Genomic DNA, 27,438 nt, shown 5'->3' with positions numbered 1-27,438 from the left:
ATTATCTCATATTTTATAGTTGTTGTGTTTAGTTCAGGAGGTCCACTTAGTATGAGTGGACATACAGTACAGTAAGCTTTAATATAATGAAAATATTAAACTCAGATCATCAAAACGAAGCAATAGAAATTGCTGTTGTTGTTTCCTTAAAACATATCTCATTGCATATGTGATTTTTTTTTAGATACTTATTGTGACAATATTAATGAAAGTTAGAGTGAATTATAACACATTTGAGTGTTTGCACTTGTGTCGGCGAAAGTTGTGTCTTGCTAGTAGAAACATTTTCAAGTTACGCATATTATATATAGAGAGAGTCATTTGTTTTATTGACACATGTAACAGAACATTACTATAATTGTATATACATAATATTTTATGATACGATACTATTTTACATAGTATATTACAATAAATGGACTGCTTGGATGCCAAGAACTAGTACAGATAGGTACCTTTCACTTCTATAGATAGGTATTTTTTAAAAAGATTTTTGTAAACATTAAATTATAAAACAGTAAATTACATACAGTAGTTATGGTTTTGGTTCCCAACATAAAAGAAATATATATATTGTTCATGAGATATTAACACTTCAACTTTCACTTCTGGAAAATTCCAATTTTGGAGTTAGCCCACTTGACATCAAAGCAGTTCATGTAAGATAAATACACTCCTCACTTTACTCTAGAAACGTAGTTGTTCAGGAGCCTGGGATCCATCCTCTCAAATGAAAGCTTAACGATTGTTTGATACATGCTGACCATATAGCTTTGGTGCGTAACCGTATTTACACACTGATATAACTTTTAATATGAATTTATTTAGCTTTCTTTTCTTATTGACTTAACACCGATTTCTCTCTGTTATCATGGAGGTGCTCATTCACTAGACATCGATTCTGCATACTGCTGAAGTAAGGATGGGTTTACTATTTTTTACTTTCCGAAATTCACGTCTGAAATGAATTTCACTTACTTACTAATCTGGTTGCAACGCTATTTCGTTTTTTTTTTGTTTGTTTGTTTTTTTTGTTTGTTTTGTTTTGTTTTGTTTTGTTTTGTTTTTCATGACAGATAGTTTTGTTTTGTGCTGGGAGTATATTTATATTCACCTAATAAAATTACGGGTTCATTTTGTAATCAGTAGTGGACTCGACCTAGCCCGGGGCTGCTGTGACTCAGTGGCATAGTTTTCACCCTTGGTGTATGAGGATTCTGATTCGATCCCAGCAGGCGCCAAGTGGGCTTTTGGCATAGAATCACCGTGTGTGTGAACTTTCTCATGGTTCACCAAAATTTGACAAGGCATGAAATATTTGTTGACGTCAAAGCCGCCCACCTCAAAAAACAGAAAAAAATTGCCTCATCAACTATCTGTTGTCCTGTCCAAGTCAGGTGCTTCTTGTCATAACTTGTGAAATTTCCTGCAAGTTAATCAAAATGTCAAAAATTTCCTACATTTTAAATTTATTTATTATACACCGATCAGCCAGAACATTATGACAACCTACCTACTATCGATATAAACCCGTCCAGAGGATAGCAGCGTCACTTGCCAAGGAATACCTGCTAGTCAGACACACGTACGGTGCATGTAGTATCAGTGAGAGTGCTGGCCGTGTATAGAGTGGAGAAGGCATGCGATATATCTGAGTTTGACCGAGGGCAGGTTGTAATGGCCTGGAGAATCGGCACGAGAATTTAGGAAACTGTAGGACTTGTCGGATGTTCGAGGAGTGCTGTGGTGAGTGTCTTCAACAAGTGGCAAAACCAGGGGGAAACAACGTCCAAACGTCGAGAGGTTGGGCGCCCCCAACCTCATTACAGATGTCGGACCCGGACGTCATAGGCTGGGCAGACTGGTAAAACAGGACAGGCAGCGAACTGTGGCGTAACTAACATCAGACTTTAATGTTGGGCAAAGTACACGTGTGTCTGAACACACAGTGCACCGAACACTCCTAACGATGGGTCACCGCAGCCGACGACCCATCCATGTGCGAATATTAACACCACAACATCGCCATGAACACCTGACCATCGCCACTGGACCTTGGTGAGTGGCAGAGCGTTGCATTGTCTGATGAATCCCGTACCTTCTTCATCATGGCGATGGGAGAGTGCGAATCCGTCCTGTTCCAAGGGAAGAGCTCCTTGACACATGTACTGCGGGACGTAAACAAGTTGGCGGCGGCTTAATTATGTTCTGGGAAACACTCACGTGAGCATCCATGTGTCTAGTGGATGGTGTCCAGTAGCAAGGTACCGTAACGGCCGAGGCGTACCGCACACTGCTTGCAGACTACGTACATCCCTTTATGACGACTAAGTTTCCCAACGGTAGTGGCATTTTTCGACAAGATAATGCAATATATCACAAGGCCAGGAGTGTGAAGGAGTGGTTCGAGGAACACAGGGCCGAGTTCCAAGTGATGTGCTGGCTCCCCAACTCGCCGGATCTGAATCCAATCGAACACATCTGGGATGTGATTGAACGTGACGTCAGATCGATCGCCCCCCTCCCCGTAAATTACGAGAATTAGGTAACCTGTGTGTGCACATGTGGTGCCAACTGTCTCAAGCGACCTACCAAGGATCATTGCGTCCATGCCGAGACGCGTCGGCGTTGTTATTCGTGCCAAAGGTGGTCATACTGACAATTAGGTAGGTAGTCATAATGTTCTGGCTGATGTATAACTCGTATATTTTGTCTCGACTCGAACTTCGAGACGTCTCGTCTCGAATTCGAATCGAGTCGAGACAGAAGCTGTCGAGTCGAGACAGAAACATATTTTCGAGTCGAAACATTTTCTCGAGACGAGTCAAGACAGGCTTAAATCTCGACTCGTGTGTATCCATACTCGCACAGAATTCCGTGTCTCCAGAGATTAGACAGAACTGGAATTCCCGTTGTGCCTAAAGATAAGATTATTTAAAATACTGTATCTTTCTGCGAAGTCCTGAAAGGCTTTAGGCAAAACAAGAATGAATCTTTTTAATATTGTACTCCCCCCTCTAGTTGGGGGAGTTAAGAAATTCGTTTCCGGGGAGTGTCCGAAAATTTTAGAGGGGTGCTGGGGGAGTTTTAGAGGGATGTAGATAAATCACTGTTGGGGACTTCGAATAAGACAAGAGAAAAGGCTATCCTCGATTTCGTGTTCTCTTTCTGCCATCTGTTGAAGGATATGTTGAAAATGTGCAGTTTGGTGGACAAAGTTCAAAATTACACCACCAGATGTCGGGAGTCTTCTGCTCACTGTAAATCTTCGTTAAGGCCACCTAGTGTGCAGTATGGTAACTAACTGAAGAACATTTTCCTAACTAACTGAAGATCGATACGCAAATTTTGTCAGCCTTACGAGCATATACTCTAATTCTTTCTGTCAGCATAACGCAAAATTTGAGAATTAGTTTGCAATAATAGGCATAGGAGTTATAATGACTTCTTTCATTTTTATCATTGCCTTGCTGTACACAGAATTTTGCAAAGACTGGTACGGAATGACTCTTTACACAGTGATAGAATGTCACTTTATGAGCTCGCAACGCAAAAAAAAAGGGAAATAAGCCATTATAACTACTATGCCGATCTGTGGGGGGTTAGAGTTGTCAAGTTGAACTGAATGAAAGTTCAGAGACCAGCAGCATTTGTTTAATTGGTGAAGCATATTTGAAATTAAAGACATCTGTGTATTGTTCTACCAGTTATAACCGATTACTTTTAACATTAAAAACAATTACTACTACTACTACCCAAACGTACACTGTACCGAACTAAATGAAAATAATAATAAACATTAGTAATTATTACAGCACTGAATAAGTCTCCTCCACGTAGCGGACCGTCACTGTCGGGGAGGACGTTTACACGCATTTTCTATTTATCAATGTATATTTAACATCCATATTTCAAGGATACTAAAACTATAAAATCAAGTCCGGGCTCACCAAACCAAACGAGAGTGAGACAAAATCTCAAGTTTCCGATAGTGTGGGAAAGATAAGTATCGTGATCCCTGTAATCCGATATCTTGTAATTAAAGATAAAGATGCTGAAGCTAACCGTCCGAGTGTTATTATGGCCAATAAAATAGAAACTAGTGGTTGCGAAAAGATAAAAAAAATTGTGCGTGCGTCGAAAATGAATTTACTATTGCATCGTTGATCCAACTGCATTCCATTGCACAAGCAAAAAGCAAAACGTAATGCGCACAGCTGTAAAACATAAATTTGTTATACTCAGTTGTGTTATTCTAATTTTTTTAACAACTGGTTCGGTATCGAGAGAGAGAGAGAGAGCAGATAGATAGGTAGATGCGCTTTACTTAAACGAGTACTCATAGTTTAAAATTTATGTGATAAATTGAAAAATATACGTATGTATATATATATTTTTTAAAAAAGCATAAAAAAGGTATTTACACATTAAGAAGTTATAAAATAGGCAGAATAAAAATCTTTGCTATACGCTCAAAACACAAAATTATTTTTTCCTTCAACAAATTATTGATACAGACAAGTTTTGAAAAAAACAAAAAAGCATTGTGCTAAGCTTCCGCCGGGCTTGTCCAACTTCCAGATGTTTTGAAACCATTGCTGCTAGAAAAAAAAAGTATCCTATTTCCAAGATCAGTCTTGAGGAAGTCTTGGCAGTTCATTTTCAAATTAATCTGAACACAAATTTCGGTCGGCACAAGTTCAGCAAGCATTTTATATCTCTTCCATTAGCTCTCATTACCATTAAGTACTCATTACACCATTAAGCTCTCATTACACCAAAACATTCCTCCAGCATGCGCTTTCCAAACTTGCATTGTGAGAATTACTGCACTATTTTGAACAAGTTAAGTGTACTTGCTTTCTTTAATTTAAAAAAAGAAAAAGAAAACTCAATAGTGTGTAATTTTCAAATTATTATTATTATTATTATTATTATTATTATTATTATTATTATTATTATTATTATTATTATTATTATTATTATTATTATTATGCTTTTTATCAAGATATGATTGAGATTTTGACACACAAAATTCATTTAGTAAATTTAAGATACGATGAGCACCAGCCGGACCCGCATGATACAGAAATACAGACATACTGTTCGAAAACTATAATAACTCTTGCATTCTTTCTTGTCTCAACTTTTAGAAAACTAAAAGAGGAGGGAAGTGAGAATGATGCGTAGCCTTCTTTCCATCCACATGTGCAATTGCACGAATATAATCCACGGCAGCAAGATGTTATTGGTTCTTTTACCGAATACTTGCTTTGTTCGGAAGTTAAAAGATCAACAGATCAACATGGACTGTCACTTGATAGCAGAAGTGCCCATCCTCCTTCTCTTTGGCTTCAAATAGCGCATCACAGGACACCGGCAGAAGTTGACCTTACTTCGCTTTACTACCATGTTTTTTTCTTCTACTGCGGCACGGGATTGACAGGTTATTGTACCCACTTTTCCATCTGCAGTTGTTTTAATCCTCCACATTGTTTTGGACATGTGCATTTTAAAACTGACCTAGCATTAAAAGAATGCTGGAATCTAGTTCTTTGTATCGATGGTTTACCAAAATCTGAGAATCTTGATTTTTTTCTTTTCCAGCTGTATATATATATATATATATAAAAGAGAGAAATTAAATTCGATAAACACTTAGCAATTTATTTCAGTGCTTTGTATTTGAGAAGTAGTTTTCCGTGAAAGACAAGACTTTTTGGATATTGTTTGCTACCCCGAAAGTGGGGGAATGCTATGTTTGCCTCCCCCCCCCCAGTTTGGGAAGTGGGGGGCAAGTGTTCCCTTTTGCCCCATGGCTCAGGTGCCTATGAACAGTACCTATATTCTTTAGCACTTTTCCAGGCTGTTTCCTGGAGCGATAAAAACTTGGTGTCTTCTCACAGTTGAATAAACTGGTTAAGATGATTTCGGCGATGCGGTTTGCCACTGATGCCAGCTGAAGGACAATCTCAAGAGCGAATTTAGGTGCAATTCAGGCCGAATTTTCATCCATGCGATAAAGAAGCGTACTTTGCTTGCGATTTGGTAGCATACAAAGCCGACCATAGGCATTTTTGGTAGTGAATTTGGACGTTTTATAGAACAAAATTTTCCAATCTGTTCTTACATTTGTACAGATAAAAGAAATCGTGACGCAGAAGCTAAATCTCGTGACTTTTTCCTTGACATTCATGACCGTTTTCTGATTTCGTGACTTTTTCGTGATATTCGTGACACTCTGTTTACTCAACACAGAAAAGTAGTTTTTGACAGTCATAAAATTATAGTTTCCTCGAAAACAATGCATAATAATTTGCATTCAAAGTATGCAAGTATTTCTCTTCAGCTCGACGTTATTTGATATGAGTCCTATAATATTTAGTGAAACAGGAATTAAAGTTTATGATTTTTGGAGCGTATTTCATTAACTATCGGTGGTACAGTGCTTACATGTGATACTTGGAGTCCCTAGTTCGATCCTCGACCGTTAGTTTATGGTAGACAGCATCGTGTTTGTGGGTTTTCTCGGGTACTCCCGTTTTCTCCTACATTATTATTCCACCAATTATTCACATTCCTATTCTTAAATCACCTTTCACTTCCCATAACCACCTGTCTCCTTTAGTTCACTGAACATAATCGTGGGACGTTAAACTGATTTTTTTCAGTAATCGTACGTACTGTTGTGTTGCTAGTGCCATAATTAAGCATTTGAAGAAGGTTAGGCCATGTTTCATCTTAATAAGTAATGGTATTCAACGTACAGCATCAAGTTTTAGGTTTACAAAAATATATTTTCTCAAAATCTACGCATAAACTATTACATTCATGACTATATAATTTTGTACAACTCTTACAGATTACTATTTGTCTCACCTTTATATATCAAGCATAAACGAAAAGGTTCCTGCGCTAAAGAAAAGGGTTAAGATCATAATGAACAAATGATGGAATAAAGAAACTGTGAGAAAACGGAAGAATCCCCGAGAAAACTCACGCATATAGTTTGTACGCCATAAAGTTTACTTCGCACAACCTGAAATCGAATCAAGGACCCCACGCACCACAGGTGACCGCACTACCACTAAGTCATAGCAAGTATTAAAAGAATTTGTCTGAGCTGATATGCGAATAACAAAGATGATCTAGCTTTCATTCAAAACACCTATCATGCATTTAGCTGACACGGGAGGGACGTACGCAAGGGGTGGGTCCTGAGATTTCGGAACTTAAATACAAGTTATCCTCATTGAATTTGAACCCCGTAAAAAGTATGGGATCCCTCCAAAAATAAACCCCTGCGTACATACCTATAGCGTGACTAATCAAAAATAAGTGGAAATTCAGACTTCCCACTTAAAAGACTAGCACACTCCCGTTGCTTTCTGAGCAATCATCATCCTACTTTGTACTTTAGTCATACGATCAAATAATTGCATTCTTATTATGAAACAAAAGATTTAACAATTAATTTGTTGCGCCAAGTTGCACCAGTTCACACTTGGTAACTTTAAAGTCGTTGTTGTGAAAGCTCGGTCTGACAGTTTCAATGCGGGACACCAGTGATATGGACGAACTTTGAAAAATCGGTATTGCACAATGAATTTATTTAAAAGTGCGATTACTTTTATCGTTTCAAGATAGTGGTGGGAATTCTTCACGCAAATTTCAACAAAAATAATGGTGCTAATCGAGAGATAGTGCAAATTCAGATTTTAATAAATGGCATAGTGTGTGCTGATGTCTTGTGAAATATGGAAATTTAAACTGTTCGGAAGACATTCGCTCTGAACGATGTTTAGCTGTTCCAATTCGACTATCAAGTGGCAGCTGTGTTGGAAATGAAACCAGCCTAACTTACGTAGGTAAGTATTTAAGAGTATTTTTAATTTTGGAAGGGTGAAATCCCACACTTAGATCTACTGTATTTTCACTTTACACTTAAGCTTTGTAGAGTGGGATCAACTTTCTTAACGTTACGTAGTATGTTAAGACCTGGCCACCACAAAGTATATTTTTAATTTCACTCAAACTTCCTTCAGATTTTGCTTTCCACCTTACTGACGACTGTTTTACAAGGTTACAAAATTTTAAATTTTAGCATCGTATTAACCCCTTATGTGGGTAACCAGTCTTAAAACGCTACAAAATATGTAGTTTGTACCTTAACCCGTCCAAAGACGCGAGTTATTTTTGTGTTACTAGTGCGAATAAATGTTCCCATCTAAAGACGCTCATGGATTTCTTCAGCTTCTTGAAAACTATGGCTAACCATAAAAAAAAAAATAAATAAAAAAAATCCATATGACGCAATTTGCATTTGGAGTAACACACCGAAAATTGACTTTTTGGGGGGAGAAAAATGCTTATTTCGCACTTCGACTCGTACTACATAATTATACACTTATGATGTTAAGTACGTGCTTCCGAAGTTTAGGTGAATAAACCAAAACTACTTTGATTTCGTGTTTTTTTTTTTTTTTTTTTTAATAAAAGAACTTTTTAAATCAGTAATTTATATTATTATAGCTTAACTAGTATATACATTATTATCAGCGCAACAAAATCGTTGCTAACCTGGACCTGTTTCTCCAAACTACTAGTCTTGTAATCAGGGATGAAAGTGAATCTGAAAAGGTAGAGGGACGGTACATAGCGGTATAACGTCACGCCGACCCACTTGCCCATCTTTGCCCTTTGTTTTTTTTTTTTTTTTAAGAACTGGGGGACACCGTACTTATTTTTTGGAGGTGGGGGACTACATCTCCCCACGTTCCCCCTCACTTTTACCCCTGCTTGTATTACTAGTGTAAAACTTTAAAATCTTACATTTTACAATTGCAAGTGTCATAAAATCATCATAAAGATATCAGCATTAGCTTTTATTATTATTCTAGTGTCTCTGCTTCATGATATTTTATGATTTGTATAATACATATTATGAGACTAGTATCTTTGAGAAACAGGCTACTGGGGTCGCGGTGGCTCAGTGGTAGAGCGTTCACCTCTGGTGTTTGGGGCCCCGGCTTCGATCCCAGCCCCCGCCAAGTGGACTTTGTGGTGGACAAACACCGTGTGCGTGGGTTTTCTCGGGGTTCTCCCGTTTCTTCCCATTTTCTTCATTCCACCATTTCATTCATTACTCATCATCACCGTCTCCTTTAGCCTAACCGGCATAACCGTGGACACAAAACTCAAAGATGTCATGTCAAACAGGCTACTGGAAATTAGGTATAGTATTGTGCCCTCTTGAAAAAAGATTATCCGAGTTCTACTGGAGTAATTTTGTAAGACTCATACTTACCTTCGTAGTGTCGGGAAGATTTAATGATCATTGCTAATACTGATAAATACGCCGATTAAATACTCTAATTAAGTATCTTAGCTTTGTTTTGGTATTCATAGTTTACGTATTGTTCTTACGTCTGGAATTTTTCGCACTTCGTGAAGTAATGTTAACTATACTGAAGAGCTAACATTGAATATCTGTAGCATTTCCTTCATTCAAAGAAAAAAAAAAATATGCGAAAAGGTCTCTCTCACTCACACTCACTCACACACACACACACACACACACACACACACACACACCCTAAAGAGAAAAGGAATATTATTTTTTTCCGATCAAAAATTAATCACCTTCGTCTTCGAGGTAATCGTATGCTTATCCAAGTGACTCCTGCTCCGGCTTTGTTTCCTTGAGAGTGTACTTACCTCGGACGTAAACCAACGTAGTAATCCCATTTGAACCTCTCAGAAAGCTTTGATACTGAAAGGAGGCATTAAGTCCGAAACATCACTCAATCAAATAACTGTAATTTTATCGAAGTATTTGAAAATAATTGGATGATGGAAATAGTCTACCAGTGAACCCTTTAAGCCATCAAGATACTGTGACAGCTCTTTCGTAGCTATAGGGCTAGCTGTCGTACCTTCCATCCGAGAGGTTTGGGTGCAATCCTGTGGGCAGATGGTTCGGAATTCACATCTAGTAATTCTGATGCTCAAAATTGACATTCAACTATAACAAACGGATTTTTTTTTTTTTTTTTTTAACTCTGAATTCTTTTTAAGCTTCTACATCATAGCAGAATGTAAAAATATAAATCAACTGAATTTATATTTTGTATTTCTAGTTTTGAGTGTCTTGTTAAGCTTTCACACCTCAATCGAAGTTCTAGGTAATGTACTTGCATACCCATCTAGAAAAGAAAGATTTCTAACATTTCATTTCGGCATATGTTACGCGAAATATTGCCTCCATATACAAGGTTAGCATAAATGATTCATTAATTCTGAAAAGGCTGTATTTTCAAAAGTATTACACACACGCACATGAAAGATATATGAACAGAACCACAAACTCACCAAATTTGTATTGTGTGGCAGCACGAATCTATTATCTTTCCGATCGGATGTGGCAGTAAAAAGTTAGTGCCTGTCTAAAATGAAGGGAAAGCAAGAAAAGTCTTCGAGTATCGTCTGGGTGTGTGTCGTGTCACCAAAGAGGCACATTTGTAGAGGGCGTATAAACTTTGTGAGTTTGTAGTTCTTTTCATGTACAGTATCTTTCATGTGTGCGTGTAATACTTTTGAAAATATAGCATTTTTCAAAATGAATGATTTATACCAGCCCTGTATATAATAAAACCCACCATACAGGGTTCGTACAGACACGTTCTTTTTTTTAGGTTACTCTTCTCCAAGTTGTTCATATTCTCATAGTCATGAACAAATACTCTTGACAACTTATCCAACGCTCCTTTAATCTGTTTCCATCCACGTAAGGTAAAATGCTTCTTACCCAACTTCCAATTCTTAAGATAATGATTTTTTTTTTTTTTTTTTTAAAGCTACTGTCTCCATAAATAAAATTCAGGAATATCAATTCTATCCCGTTTGTAGCCATATCTTTCTATCAAATATTTTCAATGATTTCTTAAAAGTCCATCTAATGGAAAACGCCTTATACATTTTTTTCCTATCTTTCAGGAAAAGACCTTACAATGCAAACACATTTAACGGGTATTGTGGTAAACAGTGTCTTCGAACAACCTGGTAAAAGCGTTGTATTCGGAAGCTTTCATCAATTTAAACGTATCAGTAAAATGTACAAATAACACCATGTTAATTTCGGATAAGACGAGTTTTGTATTTGATGTAGTTACTTATCGACCATTCTAGGTAACAGTGCTCAGTAAATGAACTATCCATGTACTATCGAACTCTTCAAGAATATTTTTACAAACGTGACAAAATTTCTGTTGCTGTTAACTTAGGTATTGAACAAGGAAACCCATTTAATTCACATGCATTTAAAATTTAATCTTGTAAATTTGTCACATTACATGCAACTGTCATAACTAACATCATCTTACAACAATCACTGGTCTAATAATTCATATTATACTTGTGCCATCCACGTCGACAATTTGTAAACCTTTCATAACATTACTGAATACATAAATACAAACTGCTAAAACAGTATACAAATAATTGATACAAAAGTAAATAAAATCATAAAATGAAATATAATACTTAAATATATCAATTAACACTTGCCACAGTCAGGATACACATGTCAATTTCATTAAATACTGAGTTATTGTGATTTTTTGCCTGCTGAGGCAAACCCTTTAATTACAGCTTCTCTTAAACGGTCTACTAAATTCTGCAATTCTTTCTCTCGTACCCTTAACTTTTCATTTTCCAATTCTAATTCTTTGGCTTTCTCCTGCATTTCACGTTCACGTTGCTTCCTATTCTGTCGAGATCTCCTTGACGCTTCATTATTACGATTTCTCAGTTCTCGGTATTTCTTGCCATCATCTTGTCCACCGTCACTGTCACTCATACTTGAAGGTGAAGGAGATGGTAAACATTGTTTCTTAACTGATAAAGTCTCCACTTTAGTTGAAGACTTTCTTTTAGGCGCTCTCCTAGATACTCTCTGCTTCTTTGATTCCACACTATCCACACTTTCCCCACTGTCCAACACACTCACTTCGTACACTACTTCCTGTCCTTCAAAATTTGAAAATGCCGGGTCGAAAATTGTACTGCTTATTTCAGTTTCACTTTTGGTCGAAGTCGACATGGAACTATCAATTTCACTATTGAATGAAGTTGAAACGGTATTATCGATTTCATCTTTGCATGAAGGTGAAACGATACTGTCTTCCACGATTATACATTTTGGTTCCTCTATTGCTGTAGCTATAGATGTAGATATAGATGCAGATGAAGATGAAGATGAAGATGGAGGTGCAGTAGCAGTCACATCACCAATTTCATATCCGCTGGAATTTCCAGGAAGGTTCATAGGGAAGTTAGGTGCGTCTCCCTGTTAATAAAAAAAAGAAAAAGAAATGTTACTATGTACTTGTAATACACAGAAATGCTGATAAAATATTCAGCTGAACAAGGTACTTTATTTCTCATCTTATTTAACCAACTAAATTTCTAAACTGACAGACATAGTAAACCCACATCAAAAATTCCTTCACAGAAAAAATCTCAAACCATCAAACAATTCAAGCAACTAGAAAAATTAATTCCTCTTTGAATTTTAAAATAAGTATATTTTCACAGGATGTTTAACAGGTTAAGTGCCACGTGAGACCACGTTGGTCTCACGTAAAATATTTCCTTATGGTCTTGTGGTGCCAATTTGGTCTCACACAACCTCTTGTTCAGTGACTACAGGCCATAAGCTAACAAGAGGTTGTGCGAGACCAACCTGGCACCACAAGGCCGTAAGGAAATATTTTATGTAAGACCAACGTGGTCTCACGTGGCAGTTAACCTGTTAAAGTAAGGGAAATACGTAGCCTTCATACTCAACGAATCTATCGCTCATAAAACGTATTTCATATTATTGAAATTTGAAAAAATGAATCAAATTTTCATAAGAGTTTATTCAAAATTTCAAAGATTTAAAATAATAATTTTCCAATTGAATATGCATCACTAATAAAAATAAGTTAAAAACTTTTAAAAAACATCACTTGTTTATACAATTACAACGCTATATCCAACGTATTTTCTTTTCCTCCTCTATTTGGATGAGTAGAGATTTGAAATCAAGGTAATCAATATTGTGGTTTAAAACTTTCCTACATCCGTAAATGTACTTCCCGACTTCTTAAGTCTTGGAGGAAGAAACAAACAAAAAAAAAAAAACAAAAAAAAAAAACTACCTACTGCACACAGCAATGTAGCTATTATCAAAGAGATCGTTCAAGAAGAACAGATACTGATTATACTATCTTGTATTTTTGACAACACAGATACTAATGAACGATTAAAATATATTTTCATAGACATATTACATCAAAATGGAACAGATAGCTAGAAACTGTAGACTATTTTCAGTGGTGTATCGGTTGAGAATCTAATTACCGAAAAGTCGTAATCACCGCCAAAAATTAATTCTAGCACCTCATAATAACTACTATCCCCCTAGCACTTGTCTGCAACCCACGTAGTTCAGGATAACTTTCTTAGCATCCTTTACTTGTTGGTTGTTATAATTAGTGTGTTATGCACTGTATCTTACGGACGATTTGATTATTATTTTACCATCCTTAGTTTTTCGATCTTCTGCAAATCGCACGGTCCTCCGTACGTATTCACCTTCGACCTGAGTGCGAAAATTTGTGTTTAATCAAAACATCAATGATCTTCGTGAAAAGTGGTACGGACGTATGTTCACTTCGTATTCTCCGCGATATTGTTTACAGTACACTTTGCCGCGCAACTTTTCGTCGCCTATAGATCCGTAATACGCCTACGTTTATCGAGCGTCTTCTATTCCATTTGGTTTAAGAAATTATCCGTACAAGTTTGTATATGTAATTTTGGAAAAATTTAATGCAGACCAACAAATTATGAAATAAATACAAACAAATACATACAATGCTGTAAGATATTAGTGAAAACAGTAAAAATTATACTATTAAAGCACAGAACAGTGAGGTAAACTTTACTTTCGTATTATATATGGCTTTTATTAACAACAGATATGAATAAATAATTCTAGACGAATAAGTCGATTCAAGATACAAGCTAATTTCATTGACTACTGTGGTGTATAGTGCTGACCAACGAGATCTAGGGATAAATTTCGAAGATTCTCACTCATACAACAAATTTGAATAAACATTCTTAATCATTCAAATAAATTTACTAAATTTTCATGTGTATTAAAAAACATCTAAACCTTTGATGGAACTTCAATACGTTTATTTATTGATGCATATTATAGGGTGTATATTTAATATTTACAAAAATAAAATCTTTACATTTTCAAACAAATTATAACGCATACTGTTTCATGGTCTGTCCAGCTTCCTTCCTCGATTTAACGTTTCCGGCTGAGTTGGAAATGAAAAATCTTTAATATACATACGTTTAGCAACTCAGCCAAAAATGTTTTACTAAGGAAGATGTGAAAGGCCTTAAATAAGTATGTATTGGAATTTACTACACGGATGTAAGGTGGAGCCGCGGTGGCTCAATGGTAGAGCGCTCAATTCTAGTGCGTGGAATCCTTGCTTAAATCGTGGGGATGTGTGGGTTTCCTCGGAGTTCCCTCGTTTTTCCCCTCATTCCACCATATCGTTCATTATCATTATTAACTCTCAGTCTCAAAAGCACAATCGAGGAACATATGTATTAATACACTTATTTCATGCATATCATCAATACCCAGTGATACTAATATATTATTCGTTTTTAACAATAACAAAATAATTTAATATCGTATAAGTCTACCAATTTGCTCGACAATTCTCTACACTAACACAAAATGCAATACCATTAGATATCAATAACCACACACGCTAAATACAAATACGGACTAACGTTTAAGTTTTTATATCTCATTACTATTACTTCGTGATTATCGCGCACGCTTTCCGTTGTTGAGCCCAGAAAGGATATTTCTCTCCTGAATCTCATTGTGTCTCAAAGTACGTAATGAATCTATATCGCATGAACTTCTAAGATATACAATGCAAAACTGTTACGAACATCCGCCCCTTAAGATCGCAAAAGCGTTTAATGCAACAGATCTATTAACATAACGTGTTTACTTTTAACTGTCAACCACTACCAACATATTAGCGACTTCCGAAATATATTTTCGGTAAAAAAAATACGTAGCACAAAATTAGGAGCTAGTTTGAAAAGGATTCAAAATTTTCTGGAATAATTTCATCTTATGATTATTGCATATTTTCACGATACTTTTCGCTACACTCTTGTTAAGTCACTTTAACCACTAAAAAGTGAAAAAACAAAATTTTACAGATATTTCTTCAAACGACTACATTTGCGTACACATTTAAGACTATTAACTAATAGTGAAATGTTTACAAAAAAAAAAAAAAAAATTCATGTCATACATGACGCAAGTTTACATAGGAGTACATACGGGAAAACTATATATGTACTGACTTCCAAAGAGAACTGTTATTCTAACAGTCTATTCTTTACCGAATCGTTGAATTTACAAATGAACCTCATCTGAGCCATTAAAAATTCAATCGTTCCAGTACGCGACATCACATTCTAAACTTTCTAGTCCCACTAATGATGTATTCAATACTAAAACGCGAAGATTCCAGGGAGAACACCTCAATAAAATAGATGTACATGTAATGAAAGTAATGTCATATAATAATAATAATAATAATAATAATAATAATAATAATAATAATAATAATAATAATAATAATAATAATAATAATAATAATAATAATAATAAGAAGAAGAAGAAGAATAATAATAATAATAATAATAATAATAATAATAATAATTGAATAAAAACGAAGACGTGATATCCAGCAATATTTCTATTCATTACATTCAATGTATTTAAGTGTCATTGCTATATCCACTGATCTCCGCCATCAAGTATCATTACGGGTGTAATGTTATTGGTAAACAACCTGATGAATTCATATTTAAGTAACACTAAAAAACGCGATTTACCCGTGAACACACACACATATATTATTATGTCGCACTGGACTTAATTTCAAATAGCACGCCGTAAAAATGTAATAAGACATTAAAGCTAAACAAAAATGATTACCTATTAAGTACATGTGATATGATATCACTATAAATTTGTTACCCAATCGGTTAAAAAATAAATAAATATATTACTTACATTATTACTGATGAATGTCGGACACGACAGACTATTGTGAAAATCCGACAAATTGTACAAAATACGCACAATGTCCATACGTTTCGCGTACTAAACAGTTAACTGTCAACTAACTTTACAGCTCAACAAGAACTGACTTGTAGTACTGAACTATACACAATGATAACGTGTGTCATACGATTGCACAACAATGCGTCATCACGTTGAAAACGGGTTTCCATCCCCCACATCAGTGTAACAAACCTGACTCGGCAAAATTTTCTAACGTCAATATCAGGACTTTACGTCCCGATTAATCGGGATTGTCCCGTTGTACGAATGCGAGATATTGATCCGATTTTAAAAAAAATATTTTGCTACTGTAAAATATCGTAACTGATACTATAATATAATCTTCGCTATGAATTTTGCTGTATTATGTTTCCTATACAATAAACATGGTTTTGATTCACATTTTAATTTTGTTGTATCGTCTTACAGTCAATTTTCTCTACACTAAGTTTATTCCATAAGGTATTCCACTTCTATACAAGTGAAATTATGGTCACCCATGTCAATATAAGATATTAAGATAATGGAGAGTAGAATTTATTTATACACTTTGCCAAAAGAGATACGAGGGTGATTCCATAATTATTGTAACTGATCTATAAGGAGTATTATTTTTCCAAAAAGTCTCCTTTCACAGTAATGCACTTCTTCCACCTATGCTGTAAAGCCACTATGCCAGCTTCAAAGAAAGTCTCTGGCTGAGCCGTGAACCATTCCTCCACAGCTTCAGTAACAGCTGCATTTGAGTGAAACTTCTTCCTCTTGAGGTGCTCCTTCAACTTTGGGAACAAATGAACGTCACTAGGGGCGAGGTCGGATGAGTAGGGAGGATTTTCCAACACTAAAAACCAGAAGCATGGATTGCGGCACCAGTAAGATGGCTTTTGTGGACTGGAGCATTATCTTGGTGGAACAGCATTTTTCGCTGCAACATCCCGAGTCGTTTTTCCTTGATTGCTTCGCGTAACTTAAGAGATTAGGGCTGCATAATAGGCCCTCGTGATAGTGTGTCCAACCTCCAGGTAGTCAATAAGGAGCACACCCTTCGCATCCCAAAAAATTGTGGCCATAACCTTGCGTGCTAATGTTTGAATCTTGAACTTGCGTGGGAGAGGTGAACTGCTGTGCCGCCACTCCATGCTCTGTCGTTTGGACTCGGGATCATAGTGGTGGAGCCACGTCTCATCCACTGTCACAAATCTATCATAGAACTGTTTCAGGTCTGCCCCCATAACCTCCAAACCAGACCTTGTACATCGAACTGTCTTTCTAATGTTCACGAGATAACATTTTGGGTACCCATCGCGCTGCCACCTTTCTGAATTCCAAGTGTTCACGCACAATGGTTTCCACTGAGCCTACAGAGATGTGCATGATGTCTGCTAACTGTTGCACCGTGATTCTCTGTCTGCTATAATTGTATCATGCACAGCATCAATGTTTTCCGGGATGCATGCTGTTGTTGGAGGACCAGCACCAGGGGCCTTTTGACAGCTTTTCCTGCCGCAACGGAAGTCGCGCCACCAGTTTTATACCACCTGGTAGGAAGGAGCCCCATCACCGAACACACTGATCATGCCCTCATGAATCTCCTTTGGGCTTAACCCCTTTTTCTGGAGGTACTTGATGACAGCTCGTTTGTTCGGTTTTCTCCATTTTTCAAGCTAGGTGCCGCCTCTCACACCTGAAACGACAAAAAGAATATTAATATAGCAGCTATGGTTCTGAAATTTAGCATATAGGTATTTAAGACATTAGGCAACAGTATCCCTCATCAGCCATCCCAGCTCAAGTATTTTAAATATGCCGGGGACAATAATTATTGAACTTCCCTCGTATACCGTTTGTGTGCGTTTTGCTTACAACTAATATTGTTGAACAAATGACCAACACTATACGTTACATAGTTATCAATTACGATAGGTAAGCGCACGGGGTAAAAACGCTCAAATTTACTCTGCTTCTCATCGTAAGACAGACATTGTTCTTTATACCAGTGATAGTGAATTGGTAATGCACTGCGGGTCAGGACAAAATAGGAACCATACTGGAGTAATTTTCTAGTTTCTTCTTCTCCCTTGAAAGACCACGGTTCACTGAATGTGCCTAACTCATACATTATTTGAATCTGAATTCTATTCTGCGCATCCCGTTTCATGTTTCGTATGTTTAAGCCAATTTGGGCCTGAACTAAAAAGACTTGGAAGTAATTCTAAAAATCGGCCCCGTGCTAACGGCCTTCTCTTTCAGAAATGGCTTAACACTTTCGCTCCCGGAGTTTGTACAGCAAATTCCAACTTTCTCACTATTTAGCGCACTTTAAAAGATGTGTATCAGATAGCATAAAAATGGCACGCATGCGAAATATATGGCAAATAAATCTTTAAACGTTCTTTTTAAGATGAATACTTTATTCGTACTGTTGGTGGAACTGCTACAATATTACCGAGCTGGACTCGTACCTCGTCCGTTTGCATTAATAAGTTATTCCGAATCTTACTCGATGTTAGGATTGCAAATGTTAAGGAAAAGATTTTTCACAGTTACAAGTCGACTTTCATTCAAGTATATTATGAGAGTATATTCAGGCAGAGTCAGCTACACTCTTACTGTTATATAAAGGGAGGGAAAAAATAACTACACTTTTATTCGCGGGCCACATGAAACATTTGCCCATCATTATAAAAGAAAAGTTTTAATTGATTTAAAACTATATCAACACGATGTACCCACGTAGTGATCGAATATGAATCACGTACTAAGAGATACATTACGCAAATCACATTGTATTTACATGGCACAGCAACATTTGTAGTATTCTTATAATTTACTTAAGGTTCAATTATAGACAGTGTGAGAAATTAATGCTCACAATGGAATGTGAAAAACTACACGCTTTTATCCAAAGGGACTGCATCCACAAAAATTAACCGGGATCATAAATATAGCAAATCACATGTATAAAGGTTAAAACAGCAATCAAGAATACGAGTTAAGAGATTGGGATTGGGTGCGTTATACTACAAAGGTCTTTTTGCTGACATCAGTGTTTAGAATTCAGTAAAGACTCTGGTACGAAGGATAATATACAGAAAAAATACAAAATACAGTAACAAAAGCACAAAAGGGTAAAATTGGTAACAGTGAAATACTAATCTTTAAACATAGTGAGATACTAATTTTTAATCGAAGCTACGCGGCACGGGTAAAGAAAGGTCTAAATTAATAAGATAAGTCAAATACATGTCAAGACTGTCATTTAAACTGAAAACTAACAACGCAGATTAAGACAACAGACAAGTGATAAAAGGGAGGAGTGAGAAATGAGTTAAGCATAAACACTAGGCAATTCATAAGCAAATGTTAAATACTTTGTCTCCACACACAATGGTGGATTGTCTCTACGAAGTATAGATCCAGGTATTAAGTGCGAATGTCAGATGCGAGGTCGAATTAGAACTAAGAACAATTAAGGTAAAACTGCGTCCTTATATATGAAGAAAGAAAGAAAAGATTAAGGAATGCCTTCTTTTTCTCACACAATACCTTCTGTAGATGCAAATTTTGATCAAATTCAGTGAAAAATGCTTAATCGTGAATCGAACCTGTATCTCAGATTTACTTGCCTGTGCGTTAACCACGCTACCCAGTCTGATTCCTGACTAGCTAAATGTTTTAACTCTTGAGGTAGGCCAGTCAGAGTGCAAGAGTTGTACACAACTGTTGTGTTTGGACAAGCTACTGTGTATTATTGAATACGTATTCTAGTAGAATTAAGAAATATGATATACATGCTAAATGGGCACACCGGTTTGATTCTCGACCCACTAATCTTTGAACTCCTGGTTTTTATTACACAGAGTTTTATTTTAATATAGCAATGACTTAACACACACCTTTAATGAGTAACCACTACGCATACTACAACCAGTATCACTGAGAACTTCTTTTTTTTCCGTTGGTGGTTGTGTTCGATCTGTCATGGTTTGACATCCTACAAACTATGCTTTGTAGTTTGAAGATATCTTAAGTCAATAACTATGAACAAATTGGTGAAGTAAAGACAGTATGAGGAAATGAGATATTTATAAACACGATAATGTCCACCACACGCCTACGTGCCTAGAAACAGAACCACAGATCTTACCACAAGTTAAGAGCTTCAACACTGAATCATTGGCTAGTACAACTACAACACGAAGAAAAACAACAAATACAAAACATGGAAAAATAGGAAAGAAAATATAAAAGAACGTATATCAGATGTTCACTCAACGAAAAATGAAATGAAATCTTTAAGTTTTACGTCCCGCGGTTATGCCGGTTAGGCTAAAGGAGACTGTGATGATGAGAGATGAGTGAAATGGTGGAATGAAGACAGTGGGAGGAAACGGGAGAACCCCGAGAAAACCCACGAGCACGATGTTTGTCCACCACAAAGTCCACACGGCGCGAGCTGGGATCGAACCAGGGACCCCAAGCACCGGGGGTGATGTTCACTCAACGACTTACAAATTTTGTGAAAGGAACAAAACTGAAAATTTTGGAGATATCAGACTACAGCATCAATACACTAAACCGTTAGCTATACACACTACATGGATTTGAAAACAGTGAATGTAATTAGTACTACGCTGATAATTATTGACCACAACTTTATAGTATTACATTTGGAAGTCTATACAGAGAGGACATGTATTCCTAACATCCTAGTTTCTTCATATTGTATTATCCCAGTAATTATTTAAGCACCACTCACTCTTAGGGTTGCCACCCGCCCCAATTGTGAAGATAATGTCCCATATTCCGACGTGGCTTCAATATGACCCGACTTTCATATTTATTGATGAAGTTAGTAATTAATATTATTGATTTCGGAACTTAAGATTCCACTTCACAGAGTCTTCAAAATAAGAGGAAACCTCACAGTAGCGGCAGGAAGTAACCCTGACAACAGAAAGTCTAAGCTCAGTAACTGGTGAAGATCGACTTCTCAAAGCGGCAAAAAGTAGAGATATACATTTAAATGTGAGTGGCAGCACCTGAAGCAATAAACTGTATTCTTTACAATAAAAATAATATTTAAAGTATTGGAATAGTTAACTATTCCTATTTATCTTTAGTTTTCATGTACTTAGGCACGTAACATGTAAGCCTATAGTTATATACGCTACTTTCATTTAAAATGGCAACATTTTTATTATATTTTATACAGGGTGTCTACTGGAATACCAGAAAGTAAATTCATGACTTTTTCATGACTTTTCATGACCTTTTTGTTCAAATTTTCATGACCATGGCGATAAAAATTTACCATTAATAATAATAAACCCCTACCATTAGTGGTGCATCGGTTAAGATGAAGATCACATTATGTTCTTATTTGTCTAATGTACATAATGTCGATTAGCTGACAACTAATTTTAAAATGCAAGAGCAATTTAAAAGGCAGTAAACAAATTTTTAATTGCGGTTCTTAAATATCACTTATTGTGAATCTTAAAGAATCTAAAATTCTGCCACCTTGTGCTCGAGCACAGAATAGAACTTACCTAAATACGGGCCTGCTCTTACCAGTGAATCACTCTATACTGTATTTGAAGTTTTAATTCTGAGTATAATTATCCATCTAGCACAAATTTGTCTGAAATTAAGCACTCAGAGAACTGCCGAAAGACAAAACAAATTATAAAAGAAATTCGTTTTAAAAAAAATAGATCATCAAATTTAAAATTTGCAAACTCAAACGAATAATATTATTTGCATAAGTCTAAAGGCCCAAAAATACACAATTTACATTTCTTAGAACTAAAGAAATAGCAGATCAGAAAGTTGGACAGTAAAAAGTTGTTACTATATTACAGAGACTAGAAGATGAAATGGGGAGCAGCTAGGAAGACAGTAAAGTACTAGTTAGCCAGCACTAACTGGTGGGGGAAATTCTCACAATTACTGACCTGATACAACTGTTTCAGTACATGCAGTATGAGGTACAGAAGTATAAAAATATACTCTGAGATTTCAGATTTTCATGACCAGTTGGGTAAATAAAGGACTTTTTCATGGCTTTCATGACCACTAAGCAAAATATATGACTTTTTCATGACTTTCATGACCAGTAGACACCCGTTATAGGCTCTATATCATTTACAAGTGTCACTAAACAGCTATCAGTTTTCATTTATCAATTGGATATCTATGCTTCGCTATTGAAGGATTTATATTACATTATTACGGAAAGAGACGCTCATACATACATATATTCCCACATGAAGTGTCCGACATTGTGCTTTGGAACGGTGGCAACCCTACTTTTCACCCCCCCCCCTCCCCCACACATTTTCCTTCTACGCACAGAAACAAATACAATCGTTAAGCCTTTTAAAATGAAGTTAGTTATAAAAATTAAGTACTTACATTTACGTATTTTAGTAGTTCGAAAGAGCATGAAGGATTAAACAATTCCCTCTCGACATCGGGAGTGTTAAGACTAATGCTTGGGTCGATATATCTATCAACAATCAGCTTCATGTCTGGCTGCTTCTTCTTGTGCTGTTCCATGTTTGGTACTGGAGTAATTTCCATAGTCGACTCTTGTGCACTGGGCAAGTTTGAAGTACTGGGCGCCATGACTTCAGGTACTGTTGTTGTACTTTCATATACTTTTGTTACATTATTGCTTATAGCTTGAATATTGTTAATAGAAGTGTCTGCTGCAGCTGCTGTAGTAGTAGTTGCAGCAGTAAGATTTTCTTGAGGCTGAATAACTATCAGAATAATTTTTGTGGCCTTTCTTTCATCTGTCGAGGGAACCAACGCCACATTCTGTAGAACATTTGTCTCAGTTGTACCAGGAACAATGTTTGTTTCACTCACTGCTTGTAGACCTATTTCATTGCCGTTACTTATATTCATATTACCGAAGTCACTCGTAGCAACATTATGTACACTAGATTCATTTAATTGTGGATGTATAGCATAACCATCACCGATTATATTCATTTGATCAATCATCTCTGATGTATTTACATTTACAGAATCAGTATCAGGATCGACTTTCTCATTTTCATCAAGATCCTTCAGAGGAGACTCTGCATCGACGTCTAAAGGATATGGCGACCCCCATACAGAAAGCCGATTATCATCGACGTTACCCATGTCAAAAGATAATGAATTCCTCACATCAGGAACTGAAATAAACAAATTAAAAGTCATTAGAACCTACAAGAAAACAAAACTATCAATAAATTAATTTACGACTTTATAGATAAAGCAATAATTTTCAACTATTCAATATGTAATCACGTGCCCTAGCTCATAGATACTTCCATATAGTCTTACACGCTGAATATACCGAACAATAACAAATTATTTAATTTCGAAGCAGTAGGCATAAAGAAGTTCTAATGTACACCACTAACCTTACAACACAATAATGCAAGAAAGTGCTGTATCCGAGTTCTCACTTATTAGGTGAGCACGAATTTTCCTTAAGTTTCCAGATTTCCTGGGTCACGATTTACAAATTTAAAGGTCTACATATAATATAAAAAAGCAAGTATATGCTTTCCCCACCAGGGGTTCCTCATCTAATAAGCTATTGCATCCTTCAACATCGGTTCTGTTTTGATATTACATATATTGGTAAACGTGCAAGTACTAAATATCCGTCGCTCAAAAGCCCTATTGAGATAAATACCATATTACTAATGACTGGTTATAAAATAGACAACGAAGATACTTTGTGTACTTAACACATAATACTGCATCTGGACATACAACGCCTTAACGAGATTTCGAGATGCAAAACTTCACCTTACATTTCGCAAACAAGGCACTTTATCTATACCCTATTTTCTGTCATATCTTTTCATAATTGTTTCAAACTCTTGTAAGGAGTTCATAAAGAACGCATCTAGGTGTTACATAGCATTGACCTGGAAGAATTCTTTTCGCTCAGCCCTCTTGCTTTCCATTTGAAAATGGGCAGAAAAAAGTAGTGTTTGGTTTAGAATTTTAGAAAAATGAGAAAATGAGCTGAATCGGAGCCACATTTACCTACACTACAATTACGAAATGAAAATTTGTTTAAAATTATGACAAAAATGGAAGTTCACTTCATAGGCTGCAGAATTCCAATTTTCAATCTCGTGAAGGCGTTACGGATTCAGCACTTAATACTAAACTAGATATAGACGCATTCAAAACTAGCTATCAGCTTACACAACTACAGGACAAAGTTAGCACTTATTAAAATAAAAACTGACAATAGTTTTTTTTTCTTTGCGTTGCTTTTCATTATCATTATTGTGATATACAAAAAATGTAAATTTATTATTCCTACCCACAATACTGCCGAAAATGCGAGACAGAATTTAACAATTGCGTAAGCAAACAATTCATTTCGCAATTTGCGATGCAAAAATCAAAATTTAAGAAACAGTATTATACGCATATAAATACGTACAACACTTGTCACAATACATTTAACTGAAAATGTAGGACAGAATTAGATTGACCTACCCTTTTCTAAAAATAAGAGTCAACATAACATGTTGCTTTCAAATTTATTTTTTAATTTAACTCAAAACTCAGAACACTGTAATATTTTCCGTAAGTAAAAGCTTTGCTCTGTATATAATTAAACACAAAAAATCTATTTACTGGTGAAAACAATATATTTACATTTAAAATACTATATACGTGTGACAGTTTCGCCAACTAACACTTTGGCTCCATCAGACACTATGGTGAAACTGTAACACGTATGTAATTTTTTTAGTGTGGATATATTGTTTTGCTCAGCAAATAGTTTGTGTTTAATCCGAACATTGCTTTAAAACTAAAAATGAGGTCACAAAATGGTGTATAGTTTTTAGAACGTCGATCAAGAACTTCCCAATTCCTATACTAATCAATAGTATGCAACAAGTATCAGCATCTATAATTCTTAAGTATACTAAGACGCGTTTCCACAATGTTTTTCACATTCTAAAAGTACATTGAGTGAACAAAAACTTACATGTTGTTCGTGATTCATTCGCTTCAACCAATGTCATGTCTTGGTTTGTTGCAGTTGTCATATTCATTGGATCGGGTGTTCTGCAGTAAGAACTCAGATCCTGAAAGTCCTCCAAATCTCCAAGGTTCGGGGAAATGCAACTGATCTGCTGACGCTCCTTTACTACACTCTCGTTGTACAAGTTCGACGCTGCGAGACCGTCGTTTGGAAATAACGTAATACCCTCCATAGAAGAATCTATGGAGGTGTTCACCATCGTATTCTGCATAGTACTGCTCAGGATGAGCCACGGATTCGATTGCAGACATGTTTCACGGGTCTGTAAATAGAAAAAATACAAAGTTTTTTTTTTAAAAAAAATGGTTAATCGAATTACTAATTTAATCTGCGAAAAGAAACAGACAAAGCAAATTTATAGTCAAGATCCAGTACCGTACACCACAATTAGCCTAGCAACAGCATTAAAAAAAAAAAAAAAAAAAAAAAAAAAAAAAATCCATAGGTGAAACTGAACGAAAATTGTAATCCTAGTTTTTGTTACAAGTACTAAACTAGTCTACAGTTATAAGAACATGAGTGACTTTTTATTCCCACTTTCGCAATTTTGTATTTCGAACATGATCATACAATAACAACTGAAGTAACATCGTTCTCTTGAAGACAACCTTACCTTACAGATCATTACATGAAGCTCACCGGGAAAACAAGCTAATTTAGACTGAAGCACGAAGACTCCAATGAAATCTATACTATCACTATGAATAATTCGCACTTCATCAAATGGAAGAACGTTCAAATATATATCTGCGCTCTTATCTCGGGTTCACATAGTTACCTTTTATAATAATTATGAGGCTATTTCCATGATTACTTTCAAAACCTTGTAATAAACATGCTTAACTAATAATCTGATCCCGATTCAAGTTTATAATTGTTACCCCAACATAAAAGGATTGTTTAACTAACTGATTGACTGAAAGGGTTTAACGTCCGTTTTCATTACTGTGTGAAACATGGCCTACTCCTCAAAGTGGGACTAACCACTTCTTGGGTTTCCATCAGTGACAAGTAGCCTCATCACGGGAGAATCAAATCCGAAGAGTGAAAGACAGAACCATAAAATCTATTCCACACTACCATAAGCAAGCATTTGGTGAAATTATGTATGCACATAATGATAACCTAACGCCTATTACCTTATATAATATAGAGTTTTTACGGATTATTAAACGTTGCAACCTACGTAAAGAAGTAAAATGAAAAAAGAGTGAAGTGCGAAACTGCTTATTTTTTTTTTAATTTTGGCACCACCATGGTTTCTTAAGTTACGGAAATATGTAATGTGTACTCCAATACTTAAGCCTCTATTTTCAAGCTATTAATAAAATGATTATTACTGAATTAAATATATAGGTACCTGCTTTCATGAAGCTATTAATACTATGCATAAATATGAAGTACACAATCGCAACAAAATTATCTATTGAGAGAACTTTAAAAAATTTTGACCGATTTTGGAAGAAGACTTTGTATCATTACGAACACGTAATATAACTATATTTACCTTACTCCCTACTAAAGGGCGTCATATTTGAGGTTACTAATACAACATATCTAAAACAAAATTTAATCATATAACTGTTATCAATGATGATTTCAGAAGATTTCCTTCTTTGAGGAGGGAGAAATCTGAATAAACAGTGGTGGGGGTGAAAGCCATACTGCGAAAATACTGCTAGCTCAAGTTGGGCACAATCTGAAAAATGCTTCCAGGCCATCCCCTGAAATCATCATTGACTATTATTTACTTTAAATTATTACCATATAACTATATACTATGTTTTTTTTTTCGCAATCGTATACGCATCGAAAATAATGCAATAAACGACAAACTTGCTTCAGGAACTTTTAGTAACACAAAATAAAAGTAAAAATATACTTACACGAATTACTGCAGATTACAACTTTAAGTTTCACACGAACATGAGAAGGAATAAAAGAGGGAGACAGAAAAGGTCAAATTACAAAGAAAATAACATTTATATTTTTCAGTGAATAGACAAAAGATGTCGATGAATATTTACTACATTTCTTCCTTTATTGTTATTAATCATTCGTACAAAAAATGAATAAATAAATAAATAAATTGAATATATTAACGGTCAAATTAACAGACACAGATTCC

General features: G+C 35.7%; 1 protein-coding gene across 2 annotated transcripts in view; it reads right to left on the bottom strand.

The window, feature by feature from the left end:
• Positions 1 to 11,302: 11,302 nt before the first annotated feature.
• Positions 11,303 to 27,438, bottom strand: part of LOC145678724 (uncharacterized) — a 33,481-nt gene continuing 17,345 nt past the window's right edge. For both annotated transcript variants that reach the window (XM_081749163.1, XM_081749162.1), the window contains exons 3-5: positions 25,254 to 25,572; positions 22,649 to 23,421; positions 11,303 to 12,346 (exon numbers count right to left, since the gene is read on the bottom strand). In XM_081749163.1, coding sequence (XP_081605289.1) covers positions 11,606 to 12,346; positions 22,649 to 23,421; positions 25,254 to 25,521 — 1,782 coding nt within the window. In that variant the 5' untranslated portion in view covers positions 25,522 to 25,572 and the 3' untranslated portion in view covers positions 11,303 to 11,605. The remainder of the gene's footprint in view (positions 12,347 to 22,648; positions 23,422 to 25,253; positions 25,573 to 27,438) is intronic.

Source organism: Thermobia domestica, chromosome 2 (genome assembly GCF_964235325.1).
Source record: "Thermobia domestica chromosome 2, izTheDome1.hap1.1, whole genome shotgun sequence".
Classification (NCBI taxonomy): Eukaryota; Metazoa; Arthropoda; class Insecta; order Zygentoma; family Lepismatidae; genus Thermobia; species Thermobia domestica.
Note: the sequence above shows the minus strand (reverse complement) of the source record. Positions and strands in the feature narration are given on the sequence as shown.